A 27,786-nucleotide genomic window follows, 5' to 3' on the forward strand; every position below is an offset into this window, starting at 1 on the left:
GGGAGGTCATTCTGATATTACAAAAACAAGCCCTGGGCCGCGTTCCACAAAGCGATCTTAGCCCTAAGATCACCGTATCTGCACAGCTGACATATGCACTTAAGGTGATCTTAGCGCTAAGATCACCGTATCTGCACAGCTGACATATGCACTTAAGGTGATCTTAGCGCTAAGATCGCTTTGTGGAACGGGGCCCTGGACAATATGGTAAATAAGGTGGACAATTAGCACTGTGTTTAACATAGTAGTTCAGGTATCGAAATAAGACGGGTGCGGTCATTCAGGTTACCAAGTTACCACATGTCAAGAGTTCAAGTTTGTTTTGCTTAACGACACCACTAGAGCACATTGATTAATTAAAATAATCGGCTACTGCATGTCAAACATAGTCCTAATTAGAGAGGAAACCCGTTACATTTTTTTCCCATTAGTAGCATTAGTAGGATCTTTTATATGCACCATCCCACAGATAGGATAGCTCATACCACAGCAGAAAAATATGTATCTTTCCAACATAATCATAAACTATATTAAATAATCAAAATGCTAATTCAATCATTTGGGGGCTGCTGAAATTTGAAAAGGGTCAGTAACAATTTGTTATAACTAGCCGTATTAGCCACCATCATTTTTAAATTAAATTTTAAACCTGTTTACAATCAGTCACCGAACACTATACTTATTTCAATACCTGAAAGTTCTAATTGGCATTACTAGATATACGGTCTAGAAAACACCACAATCAATAATAAGTGAAACGGTTGGCAAATGGATACCCTTGCTGGGGCGCCCCGTAAGGCCTCTGTTGGTTCGAATTAGGAAAACGAAAACCGCGTCCTCCGACAGAACTGAAATTCTGATTGCCATATCCACCAGAATACTGGATAGGTCCACCGGAATAGTAGCTCTGCTGTTGGTTATGAAAGACTCCGTTCCCACGAGGGGTATTTCCACCATAACCTCTTTGAGCACCCCTGGTATTTCCACCAAAACCTTGTGGGGCACCTCTGTTATTTCCACCATAACCTTGTGGTGCACCTGTGTTATTTCCACCTCTGTTATTTCCACCATAACCTGTAGAGGCACCTCTATTATTTCCACCGTTACCTTGTGACGCACCTCGGTTATTTCCACCATAACCTGTAGAGGCACCACTGTTATTTTCACCATTGACCCAAGAGGCACCAGTGTAATTTCCACCATAATTCTGCGAGGCACCTTTGTGATTTCCACCATAACCTTGAGAGGCACCAGTGGTGTTTCTACTTGTTGCTGCAGCACCTCCGTTATTTCTGCCATAGCCTCGAGAAGCTCCTCTGTTATTTCCTCCATATCCCCTAAAGCCGTTAGCCTGTTTGTTATTGCTGCTGCCACGAACATTGTTGTAGTAGCTGCCGTTGGGCTGCTGTTTGAGACTGTCGCCAGTGTTTGGTGAGCTGCCCGATATGGCGCCGTCATCAACGTCGTCCATCTCATCAGCCCAACACATCACCGGAGTGGACGTAGCCGCTTGCGGAACATTTCCATGGAAACCAGACTGTGTACTGCCCTGGCCCTGTGTCGGCTTCCCGTACGCGTTGTTAGAGTTCCGGTTTGACGCCTCGAACGTGAACGTCTTGTTTTTCTGTTTCTCGGATTCAGGTCTTCCTGAGCTTTTCTCTGGTTGACCGTGACCTTGCTTACTTGCAGATGACCCTGACCCTGACATGGCCGGGTCACACCAGAACGAGTTCTTTGATGCAAACAGCAGGAGGTCCTCGTTGTCGGATATATCGTCCAGGGCGTCCATGGTCATGCTGTAAAAACATACACAACATTTTTTAACAATGAATGAGTGGTTTCGTTATAAACAGAAAACGCTACATTTTCACATCAGCAGCAAGGGATCTTTTATATGCCCTTTCCAACAGACAGGATAGCACATACCACTAGTCAGTGGGCACTAGTTGGGTCATGGGGAAAAAAACACAATTGGAGAATGGGTCCACTGAAGACAATGCCAATTTTAAAAAAAATATTTACGGTTATATGGTGTCAGACATATGGTTAAGAACCATATAGATATTGAGGGAGAAAACCTGATGTTGCCACTTCATGGGCTACTCTTTTTTCGATTAACAACAAGGGATCTTTTATATGCACCATCCCATAGACAGGATAGCACATACCACAGCCTTTGATGTACCAGTTGTGGTGCACTGGCTGGAGTGAGACAATGCTAATTAACCTTCTGACTACTGCAGGCGAGATATCTCACCCGACGTCACGCCAGTCGACATACTGTATACTGCATACAGTGCATTCACCAATTCATATTTCCCGCCGTTTTGCACACAGCACTCACCGGAAACGGAAATATAATAAAAGAAAAAAAGATTTCTTTTCAAAATGGTGGCTTTTATTTTGATTTTTTAAATTGAAAATACCTTGCATTTTTTTTAGTTCAAAAAGTGGTTTTCGGCAAGTATTTTCGCTTGACAACAATGGTGGCACATTGTGGTCATTTTCAGGGATCGATAGCTGATAGTGATAGCTAATTTGATAATAAATTTGATCGTTTTACCAACAACAAAAATCACCAAATATTGCAATATGAAACGTAGTTCGGATTTATAAAAAAAATTGGGTCAGAAAACCACTGTTATCGGGAATAATGGACATAAATACTGGACAGCTGGCCATAAATGCCCTTAAGTAAACACAACTTTTTCATTTTTTTTGCCAAATTTTAATCACCATTAACTGATTTAAAAATCATAAAAATTACAAAACCCCACAAAAATAATACTTACCGATTCATATATGGACTTTATTTTATGTATTTATAAAACATTTAAGTGAATATATGTGAGTAAAAATTATAAACTTGTACCCACTTAACGTGGTTTTTGTTAAAAATTAATCCAGTAGTCTAAAGGTTAAGACCACTGTATTAGGTAATGTCAAACATTTCAGATTGTTCCCCAGGTACTACAAAGTTTATCTCACTATAGTGATAAAGACATTTTCAAACAAGAGCAATGTGCGTTCTGGTCTGAAACTTTTAAATGGGGAATTCTCTTTTTAGTTTTACTGGACTTTTTGCTACTTACGTGATATTTAAATTACCAATTACATCACGTCATAGTTGAAACATACACAAGATTACCGCAGAGTTTGATTATTAACGTTAAGTAAATTCATATAAATTACCAATTACATCACGTCATAGTTGAAACATACACAAGATTACCGCAGAGTTTGATTATTAACGTTAAGTAAATTCATATAAATTACCAATTACATCACATCATAGTTGAAACATTACACAAGATTACCGCAGAGTTTGATTATTAACGTTAAGTAAATTCATATAAATTACCAATTACATCACATCATAGTTGAAACATACACAAGATTACCACAGTTTGATTATTAACGTTACGTAAATTCATATAAATTACCAATTACATCACGTCATAGTTGAAACATTACACAAGATTACCGCAGAGTTTGATTATTAACGTTACGTAAATTCATATAAATTACCAATTACATCACGTCATAGTTGAAACATTACACAAGATTACCGCAGAGTTTGATTATTAACGTTAAGTAAATTCATATAAATTACCAATTACATCACGTCATAGTTGAAACATTACACAAGATTACCGCAGTTTGATTATTAACGTTAAGTAAATTCATATAAATTACCAATTACATCACGTCATAGTTGAAACATTACACAAGATTACCGCAGAGTTTGATTATTAACGTTAAGTAAATTCATATAAATTACCAATTACATCACGTCATAGTTGAAACATTACACAAGATTACTGCAGAGTTTGATTATTAACGTTAAGTAAATTCATATAAATTACCAATTACATCACGTCATAGTTGAAACATTACACAAGATTACCGCAGTTTGATTATTAACGTTAAGTAAATTCATATAAATTACCAATTACATCACGTCATAGTTGAAACATTACACAAGATTACCGCAGTTTGATTATTAACGTTAAGTAAATTCATATAAATTACCAATTACATCACGTCATAGTTGAAACATTACACAAGATTACCGCAGTTTGATTATTAACGTTAAGTAAATTCATATAAATTACCAATTACATCACGTCATAGTTGAAACATTACACAAGATTACCGCAGTTTGATTATTAACGTTAAGTAAATTCATATAAATTACCAATTACATCACGTCATAGTTGAAACATTACACAAGATTACCGCAGTTTGATTATTAACGTTAAGTAAATTCATATAAATTACCAATTACATCATGTCATAGTTGAAACATTACACAAGATTACCGCAGTTTGATTATTAATGTTAAGTAAATTCATATAAATTACCAATTACATCACGTCATAGTTGAAACATTACACAAGATTACCGCAGAGTTTGATTATTAACGTTAAGTAAATTCATATAAATTACCAATTGCATCACGTCATAGTTGAAACATTACACAAGATTACCGCAGTTTGATTATTAACGTTAAGTAAATTCATATAAATTACCAATTGCATCACGTCATAGTTGAAACATTACACAAGATTACCACAGTTTGATTATTAACGGTAAGTAAATTCATATAAATTACCAATTACATCACGTCATAGTTGAAACATACACAAGATTACCACAGTTTGATTATTAACGTTAAGTAAATTCATATAAATTACCAATTACATCACGTCATAGTTGAAACATTACACAAGATTACCGCAGTTTGATTATTAACGTTAAGTAAATTCATATAAATTACCAATTACATCACGTCATAGTTGAAACATTACACAAGATTACCGCAGAGTTTGATTATTAACGTTAAGTAAATTCATATAAATTACCAGTTACATCACGTCATAGTTGAAACATTACACAAGGTTACCGCAGAGTTTGATTATTAACGTTAAGTAAATTCATGAAAGGAGTGTTGATCACAGATTTATGAAAGTGTAGTTATGACGTTAAATTAAAAATATTTTTTGCAGAAAATAAAAGAGAGTATGTAATAATTAAAAAACTTCACATATTCTGTTTTTGCTTCCTATTTATTTTGCCAAAGAACATCCCACGAGACCGCACAAAATAATCTCATGCAATAAATAGGAAGTGAAAACAATGTATGTAAAGTTCTGTATATGTATAGCTACTAACCTCGACTCAATATCAAATATTGTCTTAGATTTTGTGGCTTCACGCTTTTCACCAACACCTGAAAACAAAAGTTATTGTTAATAAGGCTACTTAACTGTATTAGTAAAGGCTATAGCTGTGATTTTGTATCTGCCTGTACTCATGAAGAATATTGTTTTTACAAAAAATAATTGTTAAAGTTTGTTTGCTTAATGATACCACTACAGCACATTGATTTATTAATCATCGGCTACTGGATGTCAAACATTTAGTAATTTTGACAGTCTCGGAGAAAACCCGCTACACTTTTTTCATTAGTAGCAAGGGATCTTTTATATGCACCCTCCAACAGACAGGATAGCACATACCACAGCCTTTGATATACCAGTCGTGGTGTACTGGCTGGAACAAGAAATAATCCAATGGATCCACTGATGGGGATCAATTCCAAACTGACAGGGATCCTAGATCGACCGCACATCAAGTGAGTGCTTTACCACTGGGCTAAGTTATACCCTAAAAACATAATTGGCATAATGTGTAAGTTTCTTTTATGAGTGACAATTGTACCAGAAATATATATCAATTCTATAACCTCCCAAAATTGACTCGCTCACCGGTAGATTTTGACTCGGTCATGGTTTGCAGCAGAGTTTCGTCATCGACATCGGCTAAAACACTAAACTTGTTACCAGACGGAAACTTCTTCAACGGTCGCATTGGTTTCGTTTTCTGAAACGAAATTAAACTTTTAATCTGGGCATAAGGATCTTTTTGTCTGCACAATCAAAGAAACAGGACAGCATGTACCATACAGCACAGCACATACCATTGTGTTATACCAACCATGAAATGCGAATTACAACTCTAGAAAACTTTTACCGATCACGATTATACAACTGGTTAGAATTGTCTGAACTTATGGAAGATTTCAATAATTAGTAAGGTTTCTGCCAGAGGATACGATGGATAACATTACATACCCTAAAATCTTGGAAATTAATGGTTACATTTTTATAGAGTGAAAAAATTACAATAAGAGAATTGTTGTTTAAAATTTGTGAAAGTTCATGAAATTCAGTGTCCATTTTCAAAAGATTTCTAACCCATAACCCCTTAAAAAGGGTACTTAAGACCTGTTTTATTTTTATTACATACCCTGAAATAATCTTTTGGCAGAAAGCCTGATTAGGACTATGTACCTGTTGTCATGCTGACTGGGAAACACCCTACGAATTGCTAATTTTACAATTAATAACCATTTAATATACCTTTTTTTTTATGTACACAAGAAAACAAAGCCAAACCCCAGCATATTTACATCAATTTCAGCGTTCAAATTGTACAGACAATTACAATCATGAAATAGTCAATTGATTTTTATAATTGTTTATCACAACAGAAGTCCAACTAGGTTCATACTTTCGAAGTAATCTTCAGTGTTCGAGATTAACGGTATCCCGATATCCTGGGGATACCAGAATTTAATTTTGGATCCCAGACTTCAATAACCCAGTACCCACCGGGATACCATATAAGATTGTTTTTTGTTTTTTTAATCCTGCGTTTTTATTAACAGTATGCCGTAACAATATCTCCTCCAACTCGTACCCAGTCTAATGCTATGCCGTAACAATATCTTCCCCAACTCGAACCCAATCTAATGCTACACTGGAGCAATAGCAGTGTAGCAATAAACTGGGAAGTCAATATTGTTTTTGCTGGATGTTTCCTCCCTTCAAATTTTATTTGAGGTATTGATTTCACATATGCAGAAAATTGATACAGGTAGGTTTATTATTAGTAATATCATAAACACTTATAGATTACAGCTAAATATTAATTTATGTTAGTATTACTTAAAAATAGATGTAGCAATTATTTTTGCCGATTCCGTTTGATTGCGAATTTCACGAATTCCGCGATTTCGATTGCAGCGTAGCAATAGATTGGGAACGAGAACAGTGTCGTCCATGTTTGTTAAGATGTTATTTATGAATTTCATTTAAGTGGGATACTAGATTCTCAGGTGGGATACCAGATTGTGAAATGTTAGTATGCAACTGGGATACTGCCCAAAATGTTTAATCTCGAACACTGATCTTAGAGCTACCAAATCGTAAAACCATCATAGCCTATGACGTCACTACAGCACAAACCATAGTGACGTCATAGCTTATGATGGTTTTACGATTTTGTAAAGCTAAGATAGTTTCGAAAATATGAAATTCAACTTAACAAAAGGCATTCAAAATTTCAATACAAAAAGCAACTTACATTCACTTTATTTTTCTTATCCACTCTGAAAAAGAAATTATAAAAAGTAAAGTTAAAATAAATGATATCAGTAGATATATTTTCATAGCATGTCTTTATATCCAAAATATCAAGTAATCAAGCACATAAAAGATCAATTTAAACATATATTTATAAAAGCTATTTCTGGATGTTCTATTATTTCTGGCCATAGCCATGTAAGAAACTGCATGAAAAAGTTTGTTTTGTTTAACGACACCACTAGAGCACATTGATAAACTAACCATCAGCTACATTTGTCCATTAGCACGGGATCTTTTATATGTACCATCCCACAGACAGGGTAGTACATATCACAGCCTTTGATATACCAGTTGTGAACACTGGCTGGAATGAAGAATAGCCCAGTGGGCCCACCTATGGGGATCGATCCCAGACCGACTGCGCATCAGAAATGGCACGAATAAAGAATTGGTCATTCTCCCATCCCTAGCCATGCAAGACAGACCCATTCCATGACGTCAGCCCATGCAAGACAGACCCATTCCATGACGTCAGCCCATGCGAGACAGACCCATTCCATGACGTCAGCCCATGCGAGACAGACCCATTCCATGACATCAGCCCATGCGAGACAGACCCATTCCATGACGTCAGCCCATGCGAGACAGGCCCATTCCATGACGTCAGCCCATGCGAGACAGACCATTCCATGACGTCAGCCCATGCGAGACAGACCCATTCCGTGACGTCAGCCCATGCGAGACAGACCCATTCCGTGATGTCAGCCCATGCGAGACAGACCCATTCCGTGACGTCAGCCCATGCGAGACAGACCCATTCCGTGACGTCAGCCCATGCGAGACAGACCCATTCCGTGACGTCAGCCCATGCGAGACAGACCCATTCCATGACGTCAGCCCATGCGAGACAGACCCATTCCATGACGTCAGCCCATGCGAGACAGGCCCATTCCATGACGTCAGCCCATGCGGAATAAATCTGTCTTGCATGGGCTATGACGTCATTAAATTTAACATGGGGAGTATTACAGCGTCAGTAATATATGACGTCATATCAATGTGAGTTGATTAGTTTTAGATCAATATTTTGTTATTAAAACCTTCATTATAAAAGTTATCTTGTTAATTTGTAGTGTTAAATTGTATTTAACACATGAAACAGACGCAGCAAATATGAAAGTGTAGTTTATTTATGATAAAACGGTCAACTAAAGAAGTTACTTTTTTAGCCATCTTTGTTAGTGTAAAATAATGGTTTATGACTCCATCATATGCAATCATGTGGGATAGAAAAAGTACACCCTCGGTGGTTGAACTTTCGACCCTGGGACTTGGCAAGCCTCGTCTTGGGTCTAAATTTCCACCACCTGAGGTGTTTTTTTTCTATCCCACGTGACCACATATGATAGAGTCTATTAATGCAATGCATGCAGTATACAGTGTGTTAACTTGAGTGACCTCCTGCCCCGGAACTGGTCACTGGCAAAGTCAGAGGCTAAGTCCGGGGTGGGCGTGCCTGAACCTTGTGGATATGGGCACGTAAATAGAGTTCCCATCCCATCCCAACTCGAGTGATGTTGCACAAGGTATCTCGCCTGCAGTATCCTAAATGTTGAACAATGGCATGCTAAATCAGACAATCATATCGTCATGGTAACTAAAGCCATACTTTTGAAAGTCCTGAGTGAATTGAGCCTTCCTGTATTCCTCCTGACGTCTTTCCATTTCTTGTCTCTCCATCTCTTTTTTTTCCATCTCTCTTCTTTCCATTTCTTTCCTTTCAATCTCTTTTTTCTCCATTTCTTTTCTCTCCATTTCTTTTCTTTCCATTTCTTTTTTTTCCATTTCTAGTCTCTCCATCTCTCGTTCCTAGAATAATGATTACAGCTGTGAAGGCCATACATAACTTAAAATTTCTACCAGTTTTGGGGTTGTTATGGCAATGAAAAAAAAAGAATAACAAAAAAGAGAGTACCGGTGAGCTACATAATATACCTGTCAAAAGTTATATAATATACCTGTCAAAAGTTATATAATATACCTGTCAAAAGTTATATAATATACCTGTCAAAAGTTATATAATATACCTGTCAAAAGTTATATAATATACCTGTCAAAAGTTATATAACATACCTGTCAAAAGTTATATAATATACCTGTCAAAAGTTATATAATATACCTGTCAAAAGTATGTGGTGGTGACCTGTTATAACTATAGTATATGCAACCATCCCAAGTTGAGCTTGAATGCAAGGTTGGATGATCCTACACAAATTGATAAGGAAGATATGGTCCGGACAATGATTTCCTTTAATGTGCAATAATGCGTGAAATGTAGGTATACATTATAGTCAAACTGATAACAAAAATATGCTTCGCTAACGAAAAGTTTAAGGTATGGCATTAGGACATCATATCATAATACAACCTATCAAAGTCGGGCATAAGAAAAAAAAAAGACCCTTTTATTAGGACACAATATTTTACACGGGTGTTGGAAGGTGCCAAAGTGGCACACACACACACACACACACATAATATATAAAAACTATTGCTGTTGCATGCCCCCTCACCCCACCCACCCCCCATTTCCTATGCCAGTGTTTTATGAAAATAGCTGTTCTGTTAATATCGTGGTTATGCAAATTTAACAAATTGTGAATAGTTTGTAATTAAAAGTTGCAAACTATTTCAAAATATTTTCGAGACTAATGTTAGACAGTTGAAAACTACTACTATAACACTTGCAAATCAACTTGTTTTATATGTAGAACAGAATGATACATGATTTACTATTAGCGTATCGATTACACAATACAATTCACATAACCAAACTCGCTAGATTAGGTTTTTGCACCCAACATTAGATAAATGTGATGTGACAGAAGCAACTAAGTATGTTTTGTTTAACGACACCACTAGAGTACATTGATTAATTAATCATCGGCTATTGCAATTCTGACTGGTAGTCATCAGAGGAAACCCGTTACATTTTTCCTAACACAACAAGAGATCTTTTATGTGCACTTTTCCACAGACAGGAAAGCACATACTATGGCCTTTGACCAGTTGTGGTGCACTGGTTGGAACGAGAAAAAAATCCCAATCAAATAAATGGATCCACCGAAAAAGGTTCAATCCTGCAAAGCCAGCACCTCAGGCGAGCACTCGACCGATTGAGCTAAATCCAGCCTCTGTGACAGAAGAAGACTGAACTCGACAGATTGCTAGGGAATACTCCAATTCCAAGTTTTACCTCTTCCTCTGCCTCTCGCTTCCGACGTTCCTCAGCTAGACGTTTCTCTTGTTCCTTCTTCTGGGCAAGTTTCTGTGCTTTAATTTCCTCCTGCCTCTCCAGCTCTCTTCGGATTTCCAATATCTCCTGAATAAAACATCAGAGAAGACATTTAAAAAAGGTTAAAAAAAATCAGGACATCACAAATACATATGGATGAGGATGAGATGAATGGTCAAGATGCACTATTTCCCTTTCGGTATGAGACAGCTTGACAGAGCTGTGCTCCACACTTGTTGTCAACTGAGCTATTTCGGTATTATTCGAGCCTAAAAAACTATAATATTATCAACATAGTTCAAGAGATTCAGGGAAATATAATCAGTATGACCCACATGTGTATAATGATTTCGCGTGCACCACGAATGACGTACTTTTGTGAAACGACATCAATGTAAATGCTTATCGAAAATGATTATTATTTTGGATAATGTGGATAATAAAGAAATTATTACTCGCATGTGAAACGTACGAAACTCATGTTAGGAAATTTGTGTCACTCGTAAAATCAGTACGACACACAAGCTTGTATAATAATCTCTATTTATGTCACATTTGCAACTTTAGATTCTGTTTTACACCACTTGGAAACCAAGTTAAAAGAAGGCTCATTATTACCCATATGGTTAAAAATATCTGGGTACATATTAAAGTGATACCAGAACGCCAAGTGGGACGTAACACTTTGTGACGTCATCGATTGGCGCACTACAATCTTACAGGAACATCAACCAAATGAGATCAGTAATACAAATTAAAATCGATTACTTTTCATTGTCATTCACTAAAGCTTGTGACAACTAAAAATTATTTGATCATGATCACAGACCTGGGTGCATGTACAGACATTTCCTTTCGATTTCCATGCTAATGCTTATGCATAGCTTCTGTACTCTGACTTCAGTGGACTTGGTTTGAGTTTGGAGTTTTCCTTCTCCTAGGAGAGTTTCCTTACTAGGATTCTGAGCCTCTCCAGCCCTGTTTTGATTTTGGAGTTTGCTTCTCATAGACAGTTGTCTTTCTCGACTCACGTCCTTTGTCTGTCCAGTCCATATTAGTCTAATCTCTCTTAGTCAAATCTCATATTAGTCTAATCCCTTTGACCAGTCCAGCTTGGGTGAACCTACCAGGAGCTGATGCTTCAGCTGGCATAGCTCTCCAAGTCATTGAGACATGCAAGCTACCTCAACACATCAAGGAATGGACCATGAGAAAAATGAGTTGATTTGAGACATCAACTTGATATGAAATGGAAGCTTGATTAATATTTTATAAATTCAGACAAGGATGAACATACCTTCTCTCTCTTTCTCTCTTCAGCCTGAATCTTCTTTTTCTTTTCTTTGTTCTGAAAATTGCATATTTCACTTGAATTAATTCGAGAAACAAATCAAATAACAAACAGATTACAAACTAAAAGCCACGACAAAATGTAGTCAGGTTAGTGACAACATCAATACCTTTTAATCTCTCCTAGATTCTCAAAGAAAAAACCCACCCCAGTGGCCATAATGTTGTAAACATTTTTTTATTACTATGGTATATATTACAATTTTTTTTATTAAATTATGAACCAATTTTTTTAAAACTGCACACAAATAAATGCTACATTTTTGTTATTTTCAAAACACTTTTACTTCTCTTCATATGTCAAACTAATCTGAAAGTATTTACAAAAAAAACAACTTACATGGAGGCTGAGAAGGACTATAGGCACACTGTAAATCTAGAAAGTTTTGTGAGCAACAAAGTTTAGAAAACTGCAAGGGACTACCAATGAAGTACTTCATCTACACATCTCGTTCCAACCAGTGCACCACAACTGGACAAAGGCCATGGTATGTGCTTTTCTGTCTGTAGGAAAGTGCATATAAAAGATCCCTTGCTGCATTAGGAAAAATGTAGTGGGTTTCCTCTGATGACTACAAGTCAGAATTTCCAAATGTTTGACATCCAATAGCCAATGCTTAATTAATCAATGTGCTCTAGTGGTGTCGTTAAACAAAACAAACAAACAAACTTGTCTATACATAGTATGATTATGACAAAAATATCGATACCATAAACAGGGGTGGGAATTGGTGAAGGTCTGGGAAATTCTTGAAACCCAAGGTTAAAATCTGTGCCATCTGACACGTTTTGGAGGCAAAAATAATTAAAATGCTAAGAAACGCAATGTTCCATGAGAGGAAAACAGCTGATCTGAGGAGAATTCCCACCCCTGATACATAGTATGATTAAGACAAAAATATCAATACCATAAAAAATATTGCTAAAACGTTATTATTGTAAAATGTTAATATTGTAACCTGAATCTTTTCCGACATATTCTGAGACGCATTACTCCAAGATGAAGCTATAGTCTCAGCAACATTTTTCTTTCCTTCAGTTGGTTTGGAAGAGTTCTGGGCCTGGGTTTTGTCGTCCTGTTCATTAGGCTTCTCATCTGTATAAATGAATTAAAATAATAAAAAAGAAAGAAAGAAAGAAATGTTTTATTTAACGACGCATTCAACACATTTTATTTATGGTTATATGGCGTCAGACATATGGTTAAGGACCACAGATATTGAGAGAGGAAACCCGCTGTCGCCACTCCGTGGGCTACTCTTTTCGATTAGCAGCAAGGGATCTTTTATATGCACCATCCCAAAGACAGGGTTGTATATACCACGGCCTTCGATATACCATGGTGCACTGGCTGGCACGAGAAATAGCCCAATGAGCCCACCGACGGGGATTGATCCCAGACCAACTGCGCATCAAGCGAGAGCTTTACCACTGGGCTAAGTCCAGCCCCTAAAATAATAACGTCTTGAGAATTTAACATATTGTACTGAATGAAGGAATGTACAGATTTAGCACATTGTACTGAATGAAGGAATGTACAGATTTAGCACATTGTACTGAATGAAGGAATGTACAGATTTAGCACATTGTACTGAATGAAGGAATGTACAGATTTAGCACATTGTACTGAATGAAGGAATGTACAGATTTAGCACATTGTACTGAATGAAGGAATGTACAGATTTAGCACATTGTACTGAATGAAGGAATGTACAGATTTAGCACATTGTACTGAATGAAGGAATGTACAAATTACAAAGAAACAGAATAGAGTTAAATCACATTTAAATTTTTTAGTATGAATGTTTTTTAAGTTGATGGCTGCGGACTAACTTCAATACAATCGAATTTGATGAACAACAGACAATCTAATTAAAATTAGCTCCACTATTACATGTGGATCTAACACCAGCCAGTTGGAGCTCATGTCCACCAATCAAAACCTTACTTGCAGAATCCTGCCAGTGATTTAAAAATAATTTGAAAACATTCCGAATTATCCTGAGGGTACACGACATGTTTCATGTGAATTACGAATGCCTTAAAACTTGTTTTATTTTATAAAATAAATAATTTGTAATGTAAAACTGAAGACTGATTTAGTTTTTTTTTTTTATGAATAAATAAATAATTGTTAATGTAAAATTGAAGACTGATAACCCACCCCGTACGTATTGGTATGGTTCGCTGTAATGCGGCCACTAAAATAGACTCGCCCGATATTTTTAGAATTTGTATGCTCCCAAATAACGTTATAAAAGGCGAAATGTGATTGGTCAATATTTAAATTATTATTTACAGACGAAATGTTACCTGGACATTGGGGACTACGCAGTGTTGTTAGTTTTAAATCACTGGCAGGATTCTGCAAGTAAGGTTTTGATTGGTGGACATGAGCTCCAACTGGCTGGTGTTAGATCCACATGTAATAGTGGAGCTAATTTTAATTAGATTGAACAACAGACTACATGAGTGGAAGCAGATGCTGAAGTAAAAAACTGATAAAACCGATGGCTATCTTTTTAAAATGCAGTTGACCTTTGTCAACCAGGCAAGAATTGTTAACCCTAATAAAGTCATTTACACATATACTGAACAAAAAAAGAAACTTCCGATTTGTACATATAGTATTTGTTGTGTTAAAAGAATTCATTGTGTAATAAAAGTATATAGGAAGTATTAGCCGTGAGCTGTATTATCAGGATTCATGAATTTTATCAATTATTTTTGCACTGTTAATCGTCGACAACGTGAAATTCAATTTGCACATGCATGCATGGTTCGACATGTCCCGTGTAGTATTCAGTCAATTTTTTTTACTTGTATTACTGACATTGTTGTCAAGTGAACGAAAACGCTTCAAAAAAAAAAAAAAAAATTAACGTTTTTTACATTGTAGCATTTTTAGTATGCCAAGAATACCCAATAATTTACGCGAACGGGCGATTGGCATGCTTGATGCTGGCATGTCGACAGAAGACGTTGCAAGGCATGTTGGGAGTTCTAGTCGAGCGATACGAAATCTTCGCGTAAGATTTCGAATGACAGGAAGCACCAACGACTTGCCACCTCGTGGACGTCCGCGTATTACAACACGTAGTCAAGACCACTATATCATGAACACGCATTTGCGCAATCGATTCCAAACTGCCACTGCTGCTAACACACCTGGGCTTCACAATAACCGAATCAGTGGGCAAACTGTTCGTAATCGTCTGCGGGAGAATGGTTTACATGCACGACGTCCTTACGTCAGATGCGTTTTAACGCAACGTCATCGTCTAAATCGTCTTAATTGGGCACGTGTACACACTCGTTGGATACGGCGACGCTGGAATACTGTTCTTTTTTCGGATGAATCCTGATTTTCTTTACAACGTGGTGATGGCAGGGTGCGCGTCTACCGTTGGAGAAATGAACGCTATGCTGACTGTTGTGTTCTTGAACGAGATCGTTTCGGGGGTGGGGGTTCTGTCATGGTCTGGGCAGCCATTGCCCATGGTTATCGTTCACCACTAGTCGTCATTGATGGCAATTTAAATGCTCAACGTTACCGCGATGACATTCTCGCTCATCACGTCATTCCTCTGTTCCATAACAACGCCAACATCTCGATTTTTCAGCATGATAATGCCACCTCTCATACAGCACACTGTCAATTTTCTTAGGACAAATAACATTGATTTCATTGATGACTGGCCCACTAAAAGTCCTGATCTCAACCCCATCGAGCATGCCTGGGATAGTCTGGACAGACGATTGAGGCGTCGTCCCAACCCACCAGCTAACGTCAACGAACTTCGTCAAGCACTCATTCAGGAATGGAACAATATTCCACAGGCAGAAATCAACACTTTAGTCAATTCTATGCACCTGCGATGCACTGCAGTGGTCAATTCAAGAGGTGGTCATACCAGTTATTAAGTGGGTGTTTTTATTTTTAACCCCTACCACACTTGGTCAAAATTTCTCCCAGTTTCTGTTAACCTATGGCCATGATTTTTGCACCAAACGATGCATCATGGAACACTCTTTAAACGCATATATAACAATTATTCCCCCAGTTTGTTTTCATCAAGTTATGTTCAAGCAAAGTTAGCGGAAGTTTCTTATTTTGTTCAGTATATATGTAGATGACACCAATTGTCTGTGGGAGATGGTATGATGGAGTAAAAGGTTAACAAAGGAATTAGCTGAACCAACAACTGACAGTTCAGGAAAGAAATGTTTTATTTAACGACGCACTCAACACATTTTATTTACGGTTATATGGCATCGGACATACGGTTAAGGACCACACAAATATTAAGGGAAGCAACCCGCTGTCAACACTTCATGAACTACTCTTTTCGATTAACAGCAAGGGATCTTTTATATGCACCATCCCATAGACAGGATAGCACATACCACGGCCTTTGATGTACCAGTCGTGGTGTACTGGCTGGAGCGAGAAATAGCCCAATGGGCCCACCGATTGGGATCGATTCCAAACCGACTGCACATCAAGCGAGCGCTTTTATCACTGGGCTGCGTCTGCAACTAGCAGTTATACCGGTGATACGTTTACATGTGTTTGGCATCTATTTCACGTAGAAAAATCACATCATTACGGAAGATGGAGTATTTTGAGATTGAAAGAATATGAAATATGTGTACTTCAAACTATACTGATTGTACTGTTAATAGTGAAATGAATTGTGGTTTAGTCATACATTCATATTTATGTGCAAAAGTATGTTTACAATGTTTTGTGAAACTGGCCCCAGGTCCGTAGGAATGATATCTGGAGTGAAGCGGGGGACAATCTCTAATGGAGGGGGTACAAGCCATACTTTTATCTTCATTTATACAGAGTAGGACAAAGCAAACAAATGGTTCCAACGGGCCTGCAGTTCTATGAGTTGAGGTAATTAGTGACTTTTCGAAACCACCTATGGGAAGGAAGGAAGGAAATATTTAATTTAACAATGCACTCAACACATTTTATTTACAGTTATATGGCGACAGACAAATGGTTACGGATGACACAGATATATAGAGAGGAAACCCGCTGTCACCACTTCATGGGCTACTCTTTTCGATTAGCAGCAAGGGATCTTTTATATACACCATCCCACAGACAGGGTAGTACATACCACGGTCTTTGTTACACCAGTTGTGAAGCACTGGCTGGAACGAAAAATAGCCCTATGGGGCCACTAACGGGGATCAATCCTAAACCGACCATGCATCATGAGCACTTTACCACTGGGATACGTCCCCCCCCCCCCCCCCCACACACCTATGGGTTGCTAGGTAACATTGTTGTTGCATCGTGTATTGTACCTTGTGTTTTAGTTTTGGCCGACGCATTACATTCAGACTGTTCTTTATCGGCAGTGCTCTTTTGTCTGGCACTTTCAGAAGGGAAACAGTTTTCTTTTCCTTCCGACTTGATGCCTGCCGATTCCGATTTGAAATCTTTCCTACTTTCACTGGTGTTCCGAGCAGCACCTGTTGGCTGACTGCTATCAGCTGTGTAAAAAATAGTATCATCAAAATATCAAAATCAAAACTTGGGACAATCAGTTTCGTAACTTAGTAATTAATTGCTTGGTTAGATGAATTATTTGAAATTTGAAAAAATAAACCCGAAACATTTCCAGTCAATTTTGTTTTTGTTACCCATTTGACATGCATTCAACTACCTTTTCCCCTGATTGGAAGTTTGTTTGTGGTTGTTGTTTTTTATCTTTAAAAACAACTTCAATTTTATTTACAGATTTACAGACATTTCAGATTTTCAAAGCCAGTGGAAAGCACCAATGTATACTTTTTATCAGCTGTGTAGAAAATATCATCTTCAGAACCTGAAAATTAAATCTGAAATAACAAATATTCTGGTAATACGTTTCTAAGGGTTTGGATCCAATGGTCACAGCTAAAGATATATTGGGGTCAGGATGGTATGGGGTGGAGTGACACTAAACCCTTAAGCACCAATTTCGGTGGGGGGGGGGGGGGGGGGCGAGGGCGATCCTACCTTTCTTCGCTTGTTTCCTTCGTTCTTCATACCGCTTCTTTTTCTCCCTCCTTCTCTCTTTCTTGGCATTCACGTTTTTATTGCCCGCCGTGTTGCTTGGTGTGTATGCCCGTTCCCGCGGGCGACAGTCGCTGTCGCTGTTATCATCACCGTTGTCATGGAAACAGAACTCGTAATACTCGTCATCGTCATCGGAACTGTCGTACATGAAGAACGGAGACGGGCGGAATCGCGGCCGCTCAAAAGGATTGAACATCGTTCGACCTGGTGGAGCAGTGCAAATATATAAAGATTATTAAACGAGATATTACGAAATGAGTGTCAGGATTTTTGTATTGACCGTGCGAGAGCGAGGGCAATACATGAATCCTGACACGAGTTTCGTAAAATCAGTACGACTCACATGCGAGTATAATACTTTCTTTATTATCCATATTATTATTGGTATTTTATTATGAATAACAAGGACCGTCTCAAAAGGTTTCAGCCACAACTAGAAGGAGACGACGAAATGACGTCATATTCCACATGCACAGTCTGAGCTACTCATGTAAGACTGGGTATGTTATGACGTCTCTTGCCGAAATTACATCATTACACTTATTACACATGTTCTTCGTATGATTATTATTATATTAACTCAGTGAATATAAAGATATATTACTAACTTAACAGTCATTTGTTAAAACTAGATTGGCAAAATCATTATGTGCTGAATAGTGGAAAGATATTCACCAAGGCCATTAGTAAAAACGAGAATGGCAAAATCATTGTGCTGAATAGTGAAACGATATTCACCAAGGCCATTAGTAAAAACGAGAATGGCAATATCATTGTGCTGAATAGTGAAACGATATTCACCAAGGCCATTAGTAAAAACGAGAATGGCAAAATCATTGTGCTGAATAGTGAAACGATATTCACCAAGGCCATTAGTAAAAATGAGAATGGCAAAATCATTGACTCGCATAATGAATCACATGAAGGCCCGCGTGTTATATGCTGAATAGCAAAAATATATTTGACAAAAATTCTGTTTTGTTTAACAACACCACTAGAGCACAATAATTTATTAATCATCAGCTATTGGATGTCAAACATTTGGTAATTTTGACATATAGTCCTAGATAGGAAACACAATACATTTTTCCATTAGTAGCAAGGGATCTTTTATATGCACCATCCCACCAACAGGATAGCACATACCATGGCCTTTGATATCAAGCGATCAATTTACCATGGGGCTACATCTTGCCCTCGCTCTGAATATTGAAAATATATTTTACTAAGGCCATTTCAAGAACTAGAATGGCTCAATCATTGTTATGTGCTGAATAGTGGAAATATGGACTTACCAGTAAACAGCCATGGAAAGAGTCGAATCAAGATCTCAACCTGTAAATCAATCAATATGTAAATATACTAAAAGGCAAAAGTTACTGTGACACACAAACGACAAAGATAATTGATGAAGAGTTTTTACTGCCGTGTATGAAACGTTATAACATGGAAAGAGAAATGTCCGAAGGTATGGAAACGAGCAATAGTCCATGAAAAGGGCGCACCTGTACATGCAAATGAGCCACATCACTAGAGGGGGTCCAGAGCGAAGTTCACACAGTCAGTAGCGAGTGTGTCCACCTTGAGCATTGATACAGGCCTGGCACCGTCGTCTCATTGAGGCCACTAAACGCTGGAGAAAGGAATGGTACGGGCTGTGAGAGTTGCTGGCTAGAACCTGTTACGCAGATGCGTGGTTTGGTTCCATGTATTTTGGCGAGGGATTGTCACGGGTGGTCGGCCGCTACGGGGATGGTCCCTGACCTGGTTGTTTTGTTGATATAGTTTCCATAAGTGCCATATGGTGTTTCTGTGGATGTTGGATTGACGTGCGACGTCATGCTGCAAGGTCCCAGATTCAAGCATCCCTATGACTCGCCATCTGTCATTTTCACTGAGGCGTGGCATGACGAAATTGCATCAAACAGTTAACTAATGGTGTATTCTGACTTCTGAACTTCTGAAGGCTGCACAAAGTGGCAATGATTTGCGACTGAATGTCTGGCCTTTTATGGTGAACACTGGACAGTATTTCTCCCGAATACTCCATGTTTCTTGCACAAAGCATGCAATCGCTGCAACAACTGCTTGGTTGCATTTCTTTGAGCTGTTTCATGCACATTTTTTCTGGTTTACATCCATAAATCCATTCACAAATTTATTACTCCAAACAATCCATGTCACAATAACTTTTGCCTTTGAGTGTATATAAATAAAAATAATACTGACTTAATTAAGTGTAATACTACTGTACAAATTTAAAAAACATAAAAAAAATAATAAGAATTAAAAAAACTACCTAGCCTAATGGTATTTTAAAATAACCACCAATCGGAATTGGTAATTTAAAATAATCATAAAACACTTTCTAATTTTAAGTAAATATCAATCGAGCTAGTATGAAATTTACCAATCAATGCCATTTCTTGAGGAAAAATGCCCCGGTTTAATTCTTTTTTTTAAATGATTGCATACCAAGCTAGAGATTTCATAAAGAGAAGGTTGCTATAATCTAATTTTTAGTTCTTTGATAAACTTACTAAATAAAATATATATACAGTAAAACCTGTCTACACTGGACTCTGAACAAACTGGAATCGGGTTAAAACCGGCCAAGATTTATTGTCCCAAATATTCTAAACTCTAAAACGAGACTATCTAAAAAACGGATCCTGTCTAAATTGGATAAACGTTAGGTCCCCAGCATGATCCAATTTTAACAGGTTTCACTATATATACACACACACACACACACACACAGGGCTTCTAGAATTTTGATCAAATCCACTAGCCCCAATTAAAAATTCACTAGCCCTAGTACTTTAAATTAATACAATTTTACTAAATAATAGTAATAATCAGATATGTCAGCTAAAGAGCTTAATAACACTAACATTGGGGTGTTGGGGTGGGGGTAGGATACTCATAGTTACAAAACAGACTTAACTGCAACATTTGATCAAAACAAATTCACTAGCAATTGGGAATGGCAATAGTAGTTATTTACTAGCCCATTGAATATCATTAGCCATGGGAGTGGGGCTACCATAATCTAAAAACCCTGATATATATACTCTTCAAAAGAAGAAACGCAAAACCACATTGTCGTAACATTTGGAGAATTGATTTAATTATTGAATGGTGAGTCCGATAATTACCAAATGTTGCAGGATTGTTCACAATTCACTCTAGTCCATTGTGAGTAAGTGATAGGACACACCACCAAGGTCAAGGTCATCTGGAGTCAATACCGGGTGTGGCCTCCGCGTGTGTTGACAACTGCCTGGCACCGCCTGCCCATTGAAGCAACCAGACGTCCCGGGGGATGGTGGCCCACTCGGCCTGCAAGGCTGCTGCCAGCTCGGGCAGGGCCTGGGGCTGTGGTTGTCGCTGTCGGTCCAACTCGTCCCATAGATGCTCAATTGGGTTCAAATCCGGTGATATCGATGGCCAAGGAAGGACATTAATGTTGTTGTTCTGTAGGAAAGCCGTTGTGAGACGTGCTGTGTGAGGCCTGGCGTTGTCATGTTGGAACACTGCGTTGGCGTTGGCCATAACTGGAACGATGTGTGGCCGGAGGATCTGGTCAATGTAGCCCTGTGCATTCAGGTTGCCCTGCACGTGGACCAGGTCAGTTCTGCCAGTGTGTGAGATGGCTGCCCACACCATGACACTACCCCCGCCGAATCTGTCCACTTCCTGCACGCAGTTTGCCGCATAACGTTCACCACGACGCCTATACACGCGACATCTTCCATCATGACGTCGGAGCAGAAATCGGGACTCGTCACTGAACCACACCTGTCTCCATCGCAGTTGAGGCCATTGTCGATGAATCTGGCACCACTGCAGTCGGAGTCGACGGTGTTGTGGTGTTAAGATGACACCTCGAACTGGACGTCTGGCACGAATTCCTACCTCACGTAGGCGGTTCCGTACAGTCTGGTCGGATATCCTGCGCAAACCTGGTATTGCTGCGGCTGTGGAGGTGGCAGTAGTCAATCGTTCCCGAAGGTGGCGTACCCGGATGTAGCGGTCCTGCCCGGGGGTAGTGACCCGTGGTCGACCGGATCTAGGGAGGTCACGTGTTGATCCATGTTGCTGGTAACGGTCCCACAGTCTGGAGATGGTGCTTGGGGACACATGGAATGCCCTGGCAACGGCCGTTCTGGATTCGCCTGCGTCTAGTCGGCCGATGGCATTGTTTCTCTGCGGTTCACTGAGACGTGGCATGTCCTGGATTGTCAACTGTCGGCCAGATACAGAGGCCAGGCAAGCGAACACCCTGCACTTTTATACTGTCGGTGTTCATGTTGCACGTGCAGACAACGCACGTGCAGTAGTGACATGGTTTGCACGTGGCTGCGTTTTTGCGAATATTCACATTTTGGAACTTTATTGTACAGTAGCTGCGTTTTATCGAATGTAACCGTGGGAATGTGTTTGGGACATGCAATGACCTTATATTCACAAAGCATGAACCGGTAGGAAACATAAAATCGGAGTTATAACCCATTTGTACCCTTTTGCGTTTCTTTTTTTGAAGAGTATATATATATATATATATATATATATATATATATATATATATATATATATATATTATATATATACACACACACACACACATACATACATACATACATACATATATACAGTTGTATATATACATATTGTTTTTAAACCTAGTCTTATTTATGAAATGTGCAGGTACTTACCGGAATACCACATTCAAAGCTATCTCCATGGTGACCCGTGTTAGGTGGACCTGTGAACAGTAAGCACAAATATAGAACTACAAGAAGATATTTCTTCAAGCCAGTTCAAGTTATTGGTATCTGGGACAGTTTATTTGATGACATTCTACAACTTTCAATATTCGTATTATGTCAAATTAGTTTAGGCTGGTTTATTTGATAGGCTGCTGGTAGACGAAGGTGATTTTCAACAAACCCGGGGGTGGGGGGGGTGGTGGTGGGCTGTAATATAATCATGAAATTCAGTAAAAACTAATTCCTCATTTTTGTAAATATTTGTTTAACATGATATGAAAGGGTTTCTTGTGAATGAAGAACCACTATAAATATTCACTGAATTTATTTTCAAATTTAACCAAAATTCACTTGGATTCATACAATATTTTATCACTGGAATCCTTGAAAAGTGCAAATATATATTTCAGCAAGTGACTACTTACATGTATTTCACAATTTGATGCTAATAAATAATGTAATCAAAGGAAACCAACTACGTTACATTCCCGCAGACAGAACAGCACACACCACAGCCTTTGATATACCTGTTGTGGTGCACTGGTTGGGATGGGGGAAAACACCAATCAGAGAATGGTTTCAATGAGATGGTCTGTTCCTATGACACAAGCAACTCAGGCGAGTGCTCTACCAACTGACCTTTTGGGGTTTTTTGTTCTGTTTAACACCACCACTAGAGCACATTGATTTATTAATCATCAGTGGCGTGTTCGAAACCATAGAGGTATATGGACACGTAAAATACCTAGTCAAGTCAATCATCAGCTATTGGATGTTAAACATTAAATTTGGGTAATTTTGACATATAGTCTTAGAGAGGAAACCTGCTACATTTCCCCATAAGTAGCTAAGGATCTTTTATATGCACCATCTCATAGACAGGATAGCACATACCATGCACAGCCTTTGATATACCAGTTGTGGTGCACTGGCTGGAACGATAAATAGCCCAATGGCCCCAACTGATGTGGATCGATCCTAAACAGACCGCGCATCATGAGAACACTTTACCACTGACCAAGTCCTGCCCTTGAACTGAGCTAGATACCTGCCTGTTTGCTGTTGTTACACTTAGTAATAAAACGTAAAGCACTAACAAAATCTATTTACCTTCAATTAAATACTTATAGGCATAACTGATTTCCTGGAATCTCTGGGTGGCATCTTCCCCATCATTCTGAAAGTTATAATAAAATTACAGAACAAAAATAGGACAATTACTTCCAAAAGAAAATTAAGCGAAGCATGGGAATGAACAGAGCTGAGACCAAGGAAGATGACGTCATTTGATAGTCATGTGATTTATCAATGAAACTTGGCTTTCTTACAACAGATTTCTCAATGAAGTTTACACAAACAATACCATAAACATAATCAAGGCTTGGCAAAATTATTCAAACAAGTATTTTATTACATTACTGACTAAATTTAATTATATTAATTATATGAATTGACCACAAGTCTTTTTCCCTTTTTTTTGTCAAGTATGAATTGAAAGAACAATTTGCAGAGATTTTAGAAATTCTACATGGAGTCATCCACTATGATAGCTTTCAATCAGCCAATAAGAGGTCATGACCTCTCTAGAGTAACTCACTTTGTGGTTTACAGTGATCGAACTTAAAGGAAAGGACAATTAAGGCATTTGGCCTGGTATGCATATTCAACGATATATAATGCACATTATTGCTTAATATCAACAAGTATAATCGTATAGTTAATTAATAAAACGGTTAAATGTGACAGCTATTATATATAATGGGCGCAGCCATTTGTACCATCTCAGTGAGTACGCCTCTGGCGAGCTGGTGGTTACGTAATACTTAACGCGTAACGTCAGGAATGAGCCTTAGAACTAGAGAAACACAATCTACCTGGTTTTTGAGGGATGATAAATAGTCATACATTGCAATGTTCTGTAATAATACACATCCCAGTATGCCAGCAATAAGTATATCCAGCACTATAGATATCATTTTTCAATACAAAATAAAATACCATTGTCAAAGTGGCTATACAACAAGTCGAAGTAATTAACAACATTTTGTCCAAGCATTAACCTACGTACTGAAACGATACACGGGGTGTTTTCTTAGTTAATTGGTCTATGCTGTTAGTTGCTTCTACCTGTGATTCCTGATTGGCAGGTGTGTATTTGATTAGTAACCAGACGAGCCAATTAATTGATGCTGTTTAGACACAAAAATACATACTGGTATTGTGGAATATTACCTGTCGCCCCTAAAATGGTAATGGACATGGTTTATTACTGTAAATAGTTCTGTAAAACTATTGATTAAATAGACTTTTCCATTTAAAACCACAGAACTGACCAATTACGTAGTCCCAAAGAAAAGAAAACTATCGTGGGTTGTCGTTTTTGCTCCAACATAGCATATCAATAGGCCTAATAGTGTACATTTTTCCTTTGGATTATTTCACAGAGAAAAATACTATAACCCTATTTTGTTCCATTAATGCAACTTGAAATATATTTAGTAAAACCGTTTATTACATTATTATGTCATTTATGCTGTTTTACAAGACAGGTTGATCAAAGATTATCGAAAATTACTGCTTTTGTTTACACTGTACATACAGGAGATGGTCAGGAGCTGACGTCACTTCGCCCCAAGCTATACCACCGGACGTCACAAAAACAAAACAAAATGGCTGCCCCCAGTTAGCAGGAATAATCATGGTTTTTTATTAACTCTAAAATTACGCGTTTTTCATTTGCTAAAGTGTCAGTATGTGTTGGTGGTCCGGGTATGCATCTTTCCAACACACAAGGCTCTTGTTTGAGTTGACCCTACCTTTAAGAATTTGTCACCCATAGTATTTTGTTTTTAATTGCTGTAGATTGAAATGGCACGACGCCAGCAATTTTGAGCCTGCCTATGGCAATATTTTTTAAGTTACTTTTGCAGAAAATAAATACCATAGAACTAAAAGGTTATCCTGTTGCATGTTTTAAATGTCAAATACTGGCAGATAATGTACACCAAATATATTAACTTTGCTGTCATTGAGGAGTTTTACCGACGGCAGTAATGCTTCTGACCCATGGCAATTTATATCTCGATGACGGTAACTGCCATCAGTGCCATCATTGCCATCATTAAGTTTGAGCCCAGGGTTTATGGAAAACTGCCATCAGTGTCATCGTTAAGTTTGAGCCCAGGGTTTATGGAAAACTGCCATCAGTGCCATCATTATGTTTGAGCCCAGGGTCTATGGAAAACTGCCATCAGTGCCATCGTTAAGTTTGAGCCCAGGGTTTATGGAAAACTGCCATCAGGGTTTATGGAAAACTGCCATCAGGGTTTATGGAAAACTGCCATCAGTGTTTATGGAAAACTGCCATCAGTGCCATCGTTAAGTTTGAGCCCAGGGTTTATGGAAAATTGCCATCAGTGCCATCGTTAAGTTCGGACCCAGGGTTTATGGAAAACTGTCATTGGTACCATCATTAAGTTTGAACCTAGGGTTTATGGAAAATTGCCATCTGTACCATCATTAAGTTCAGGCCCAGGGTTTATGGAAAATTGCCACTGGTACCATCGTTAAGTTCGAGCCCAGGGTTTATGGAAAATAGTCCATGGGTATCTCTTCCACTGTGGTGTATCAAATTTGAACATGTTCTCTGCACAAGGAAAACAGTTATGCAAATAGCCAGTAATGTTCTGTTGTACGTGCGGTACACATACACACCTTATCTGGGTGATGTTGTCTGGCAAGTGATCTGTACGTCTTCTTAATGTCATCTGCAGGAATACAACAAACAGAAAGTGATTAATTAACACTTCTTTTGTACATACAAGTCCAATCTGAATTAATTACAATATATTTAATCTAAAAATTAATCTAAAAATAATCTTTAAAAAATGGCAGCTAGCAGAGCCAGGTAAAAAAAAACCTGCCACTTGTCCTTAAAAAATTTGACAAGTCATTCAACAAAAATGGTTAAGATCATATACATATGTTTATCCTGCAACCACTGTTTCTATTGACAGATTATGATGACCGAATAAAGCAAAGTAATAAATGTATACTAGCAGATTATGACTTTTGACGTCACTCATAAGACGTCACACACTTAGCTACATCACACATCATTTGACATCTAGGTCATTGCACAATGTGGCTGAAATAACAGAAATAATAGCTTTTACCCTTAATTTATATGGTCTGCAGGATAAAGATAATAACTAGTTTATGACGTCGGATATCTGCTGTATTCTGTTCAGGCCGAATGAGAAATTTCCCATTCTTACCTTCACAGGATAAAGCAGATATCCGACGTTATTAACTAGTTATTCTCTGTCTATATATATATATATATTTCATTATTCAAAACAATCACAGATTCCCAGTGGTAGTGTAATGTCAGTAGTGGCAGTATTCCAATCTTTTTATTACAGAATATCAGGTCTCTGTAAATTGCGAGAGCAATCATTTCATTTGTGTATTACTCGTACAAATATAATTTTGCATAACCTGTTTGTTGTTCAAGCAAAATTTGGAGCACCTATTACTTGGATATAACTGGTTACGTAAAAGGAAATGGGTTACTTAAATTTATTTCTGCATAACCGACAAATGGGTGATGCAGATTTAAAATTCTCAGAGGTATGGAATATTAGTTGTCAAAAGTACACCCCACCCCCACCCCCCAAAAAAAGTATACAGTTCATCATGTTCATAAAATAAATGGTTGCATATCCCATTGTGTTTTTTCAGACACGTTTCTGCAATACATTTCCATACCCGTCGTGGTTAATGAGAGAGAAGTCGGTTTAGTGGCCTTGTCCATTGTCATTTAATTTCCACTGGTTGGCAGCCATTACTGGG

At 38.0% G+C, this 27,786-nt stretch overlaps 1 protein-coding gene across 3 annotated transcripts in view; it reads right to left on the reverse strand.

The window, feature by feature from the left end:
* Positions 1-409: 409 nt before the first annotated feature.
* Positions 410-27,786, reverse strand: part of LOC121376989 (keratin, type I cytoskeletal 9-like) — a 33,089-nt gene continuing 5,712 nt past the window's right edge. For all 3 annotated transcript variants that reach the window (XM_041504811.1, XM_041504812.1, XM_041504813.1), the window contains exons 4-17: positions 26,647-26,699; positions 24,043-24,109; positions 22,879-22,928; positions 19,456-19,495; positions 18,101-18,364; positions 17,404-17,592; positions 13,038-13,174; positions 12,026-12,076; positions 10,690-10,815; positions 9,103-9,302; positions 7,432-7,456; positions 5,772-5,886; positions 5,176-5,233; positions 410-1,796 (exon numbers count right to left, since the gene is read on the reverse strand). In XM_041504811.1, the coding sequence (XP_041360745.1) occupies positions 743-1,796; positions 5,176-5,233; positions 5,772-5,886; positions 7,432-7,456; positions 9,103-9,302; positions 10,690-10,815; positions 12,026-12,076; positions 13,038-13,174; positions 17,404-17,592; positions 18,101-18,364; positions 19,456-19,495; positions 22,879-22,928; positions 24,043-24,109; positions 26,647-26,699 (2,429 nt within the window). In that variant the 3' untranslated portion in view covers positions 410-742. The remainder of the gene's footprint in view (positions 1,797-5,175; positions 5,234-5,771; positions 5,887-7,431; positions 7,457-9,102; positions 9,303-10,689; positions 10,816-12,025; positions 12,077-13,037; positions 13,175-17,403; positions 17,593-18,100; positions 18,365-19,455; positions 19,496-22,878; positions 22,929-24,042; positions 24,110-26,646; positions 26,700-27,786) is intronic.

The sequence above is a fragment of the Gigantopelta aegis genome, chromosome 7, assembly GCF_016097555.1.
Source record: "Gigantopelta aegis isolate Gae_Host chromosome 7, Gae_host_genome, whole genome shotgun sequence".
NCBI classification, from domain to species: Eukaryota; Metazoa; Mollusca; class Gastropoda; order Neomphalida; family Peltospiridae; genus Gigantopelta; species Gigantopelta aegis.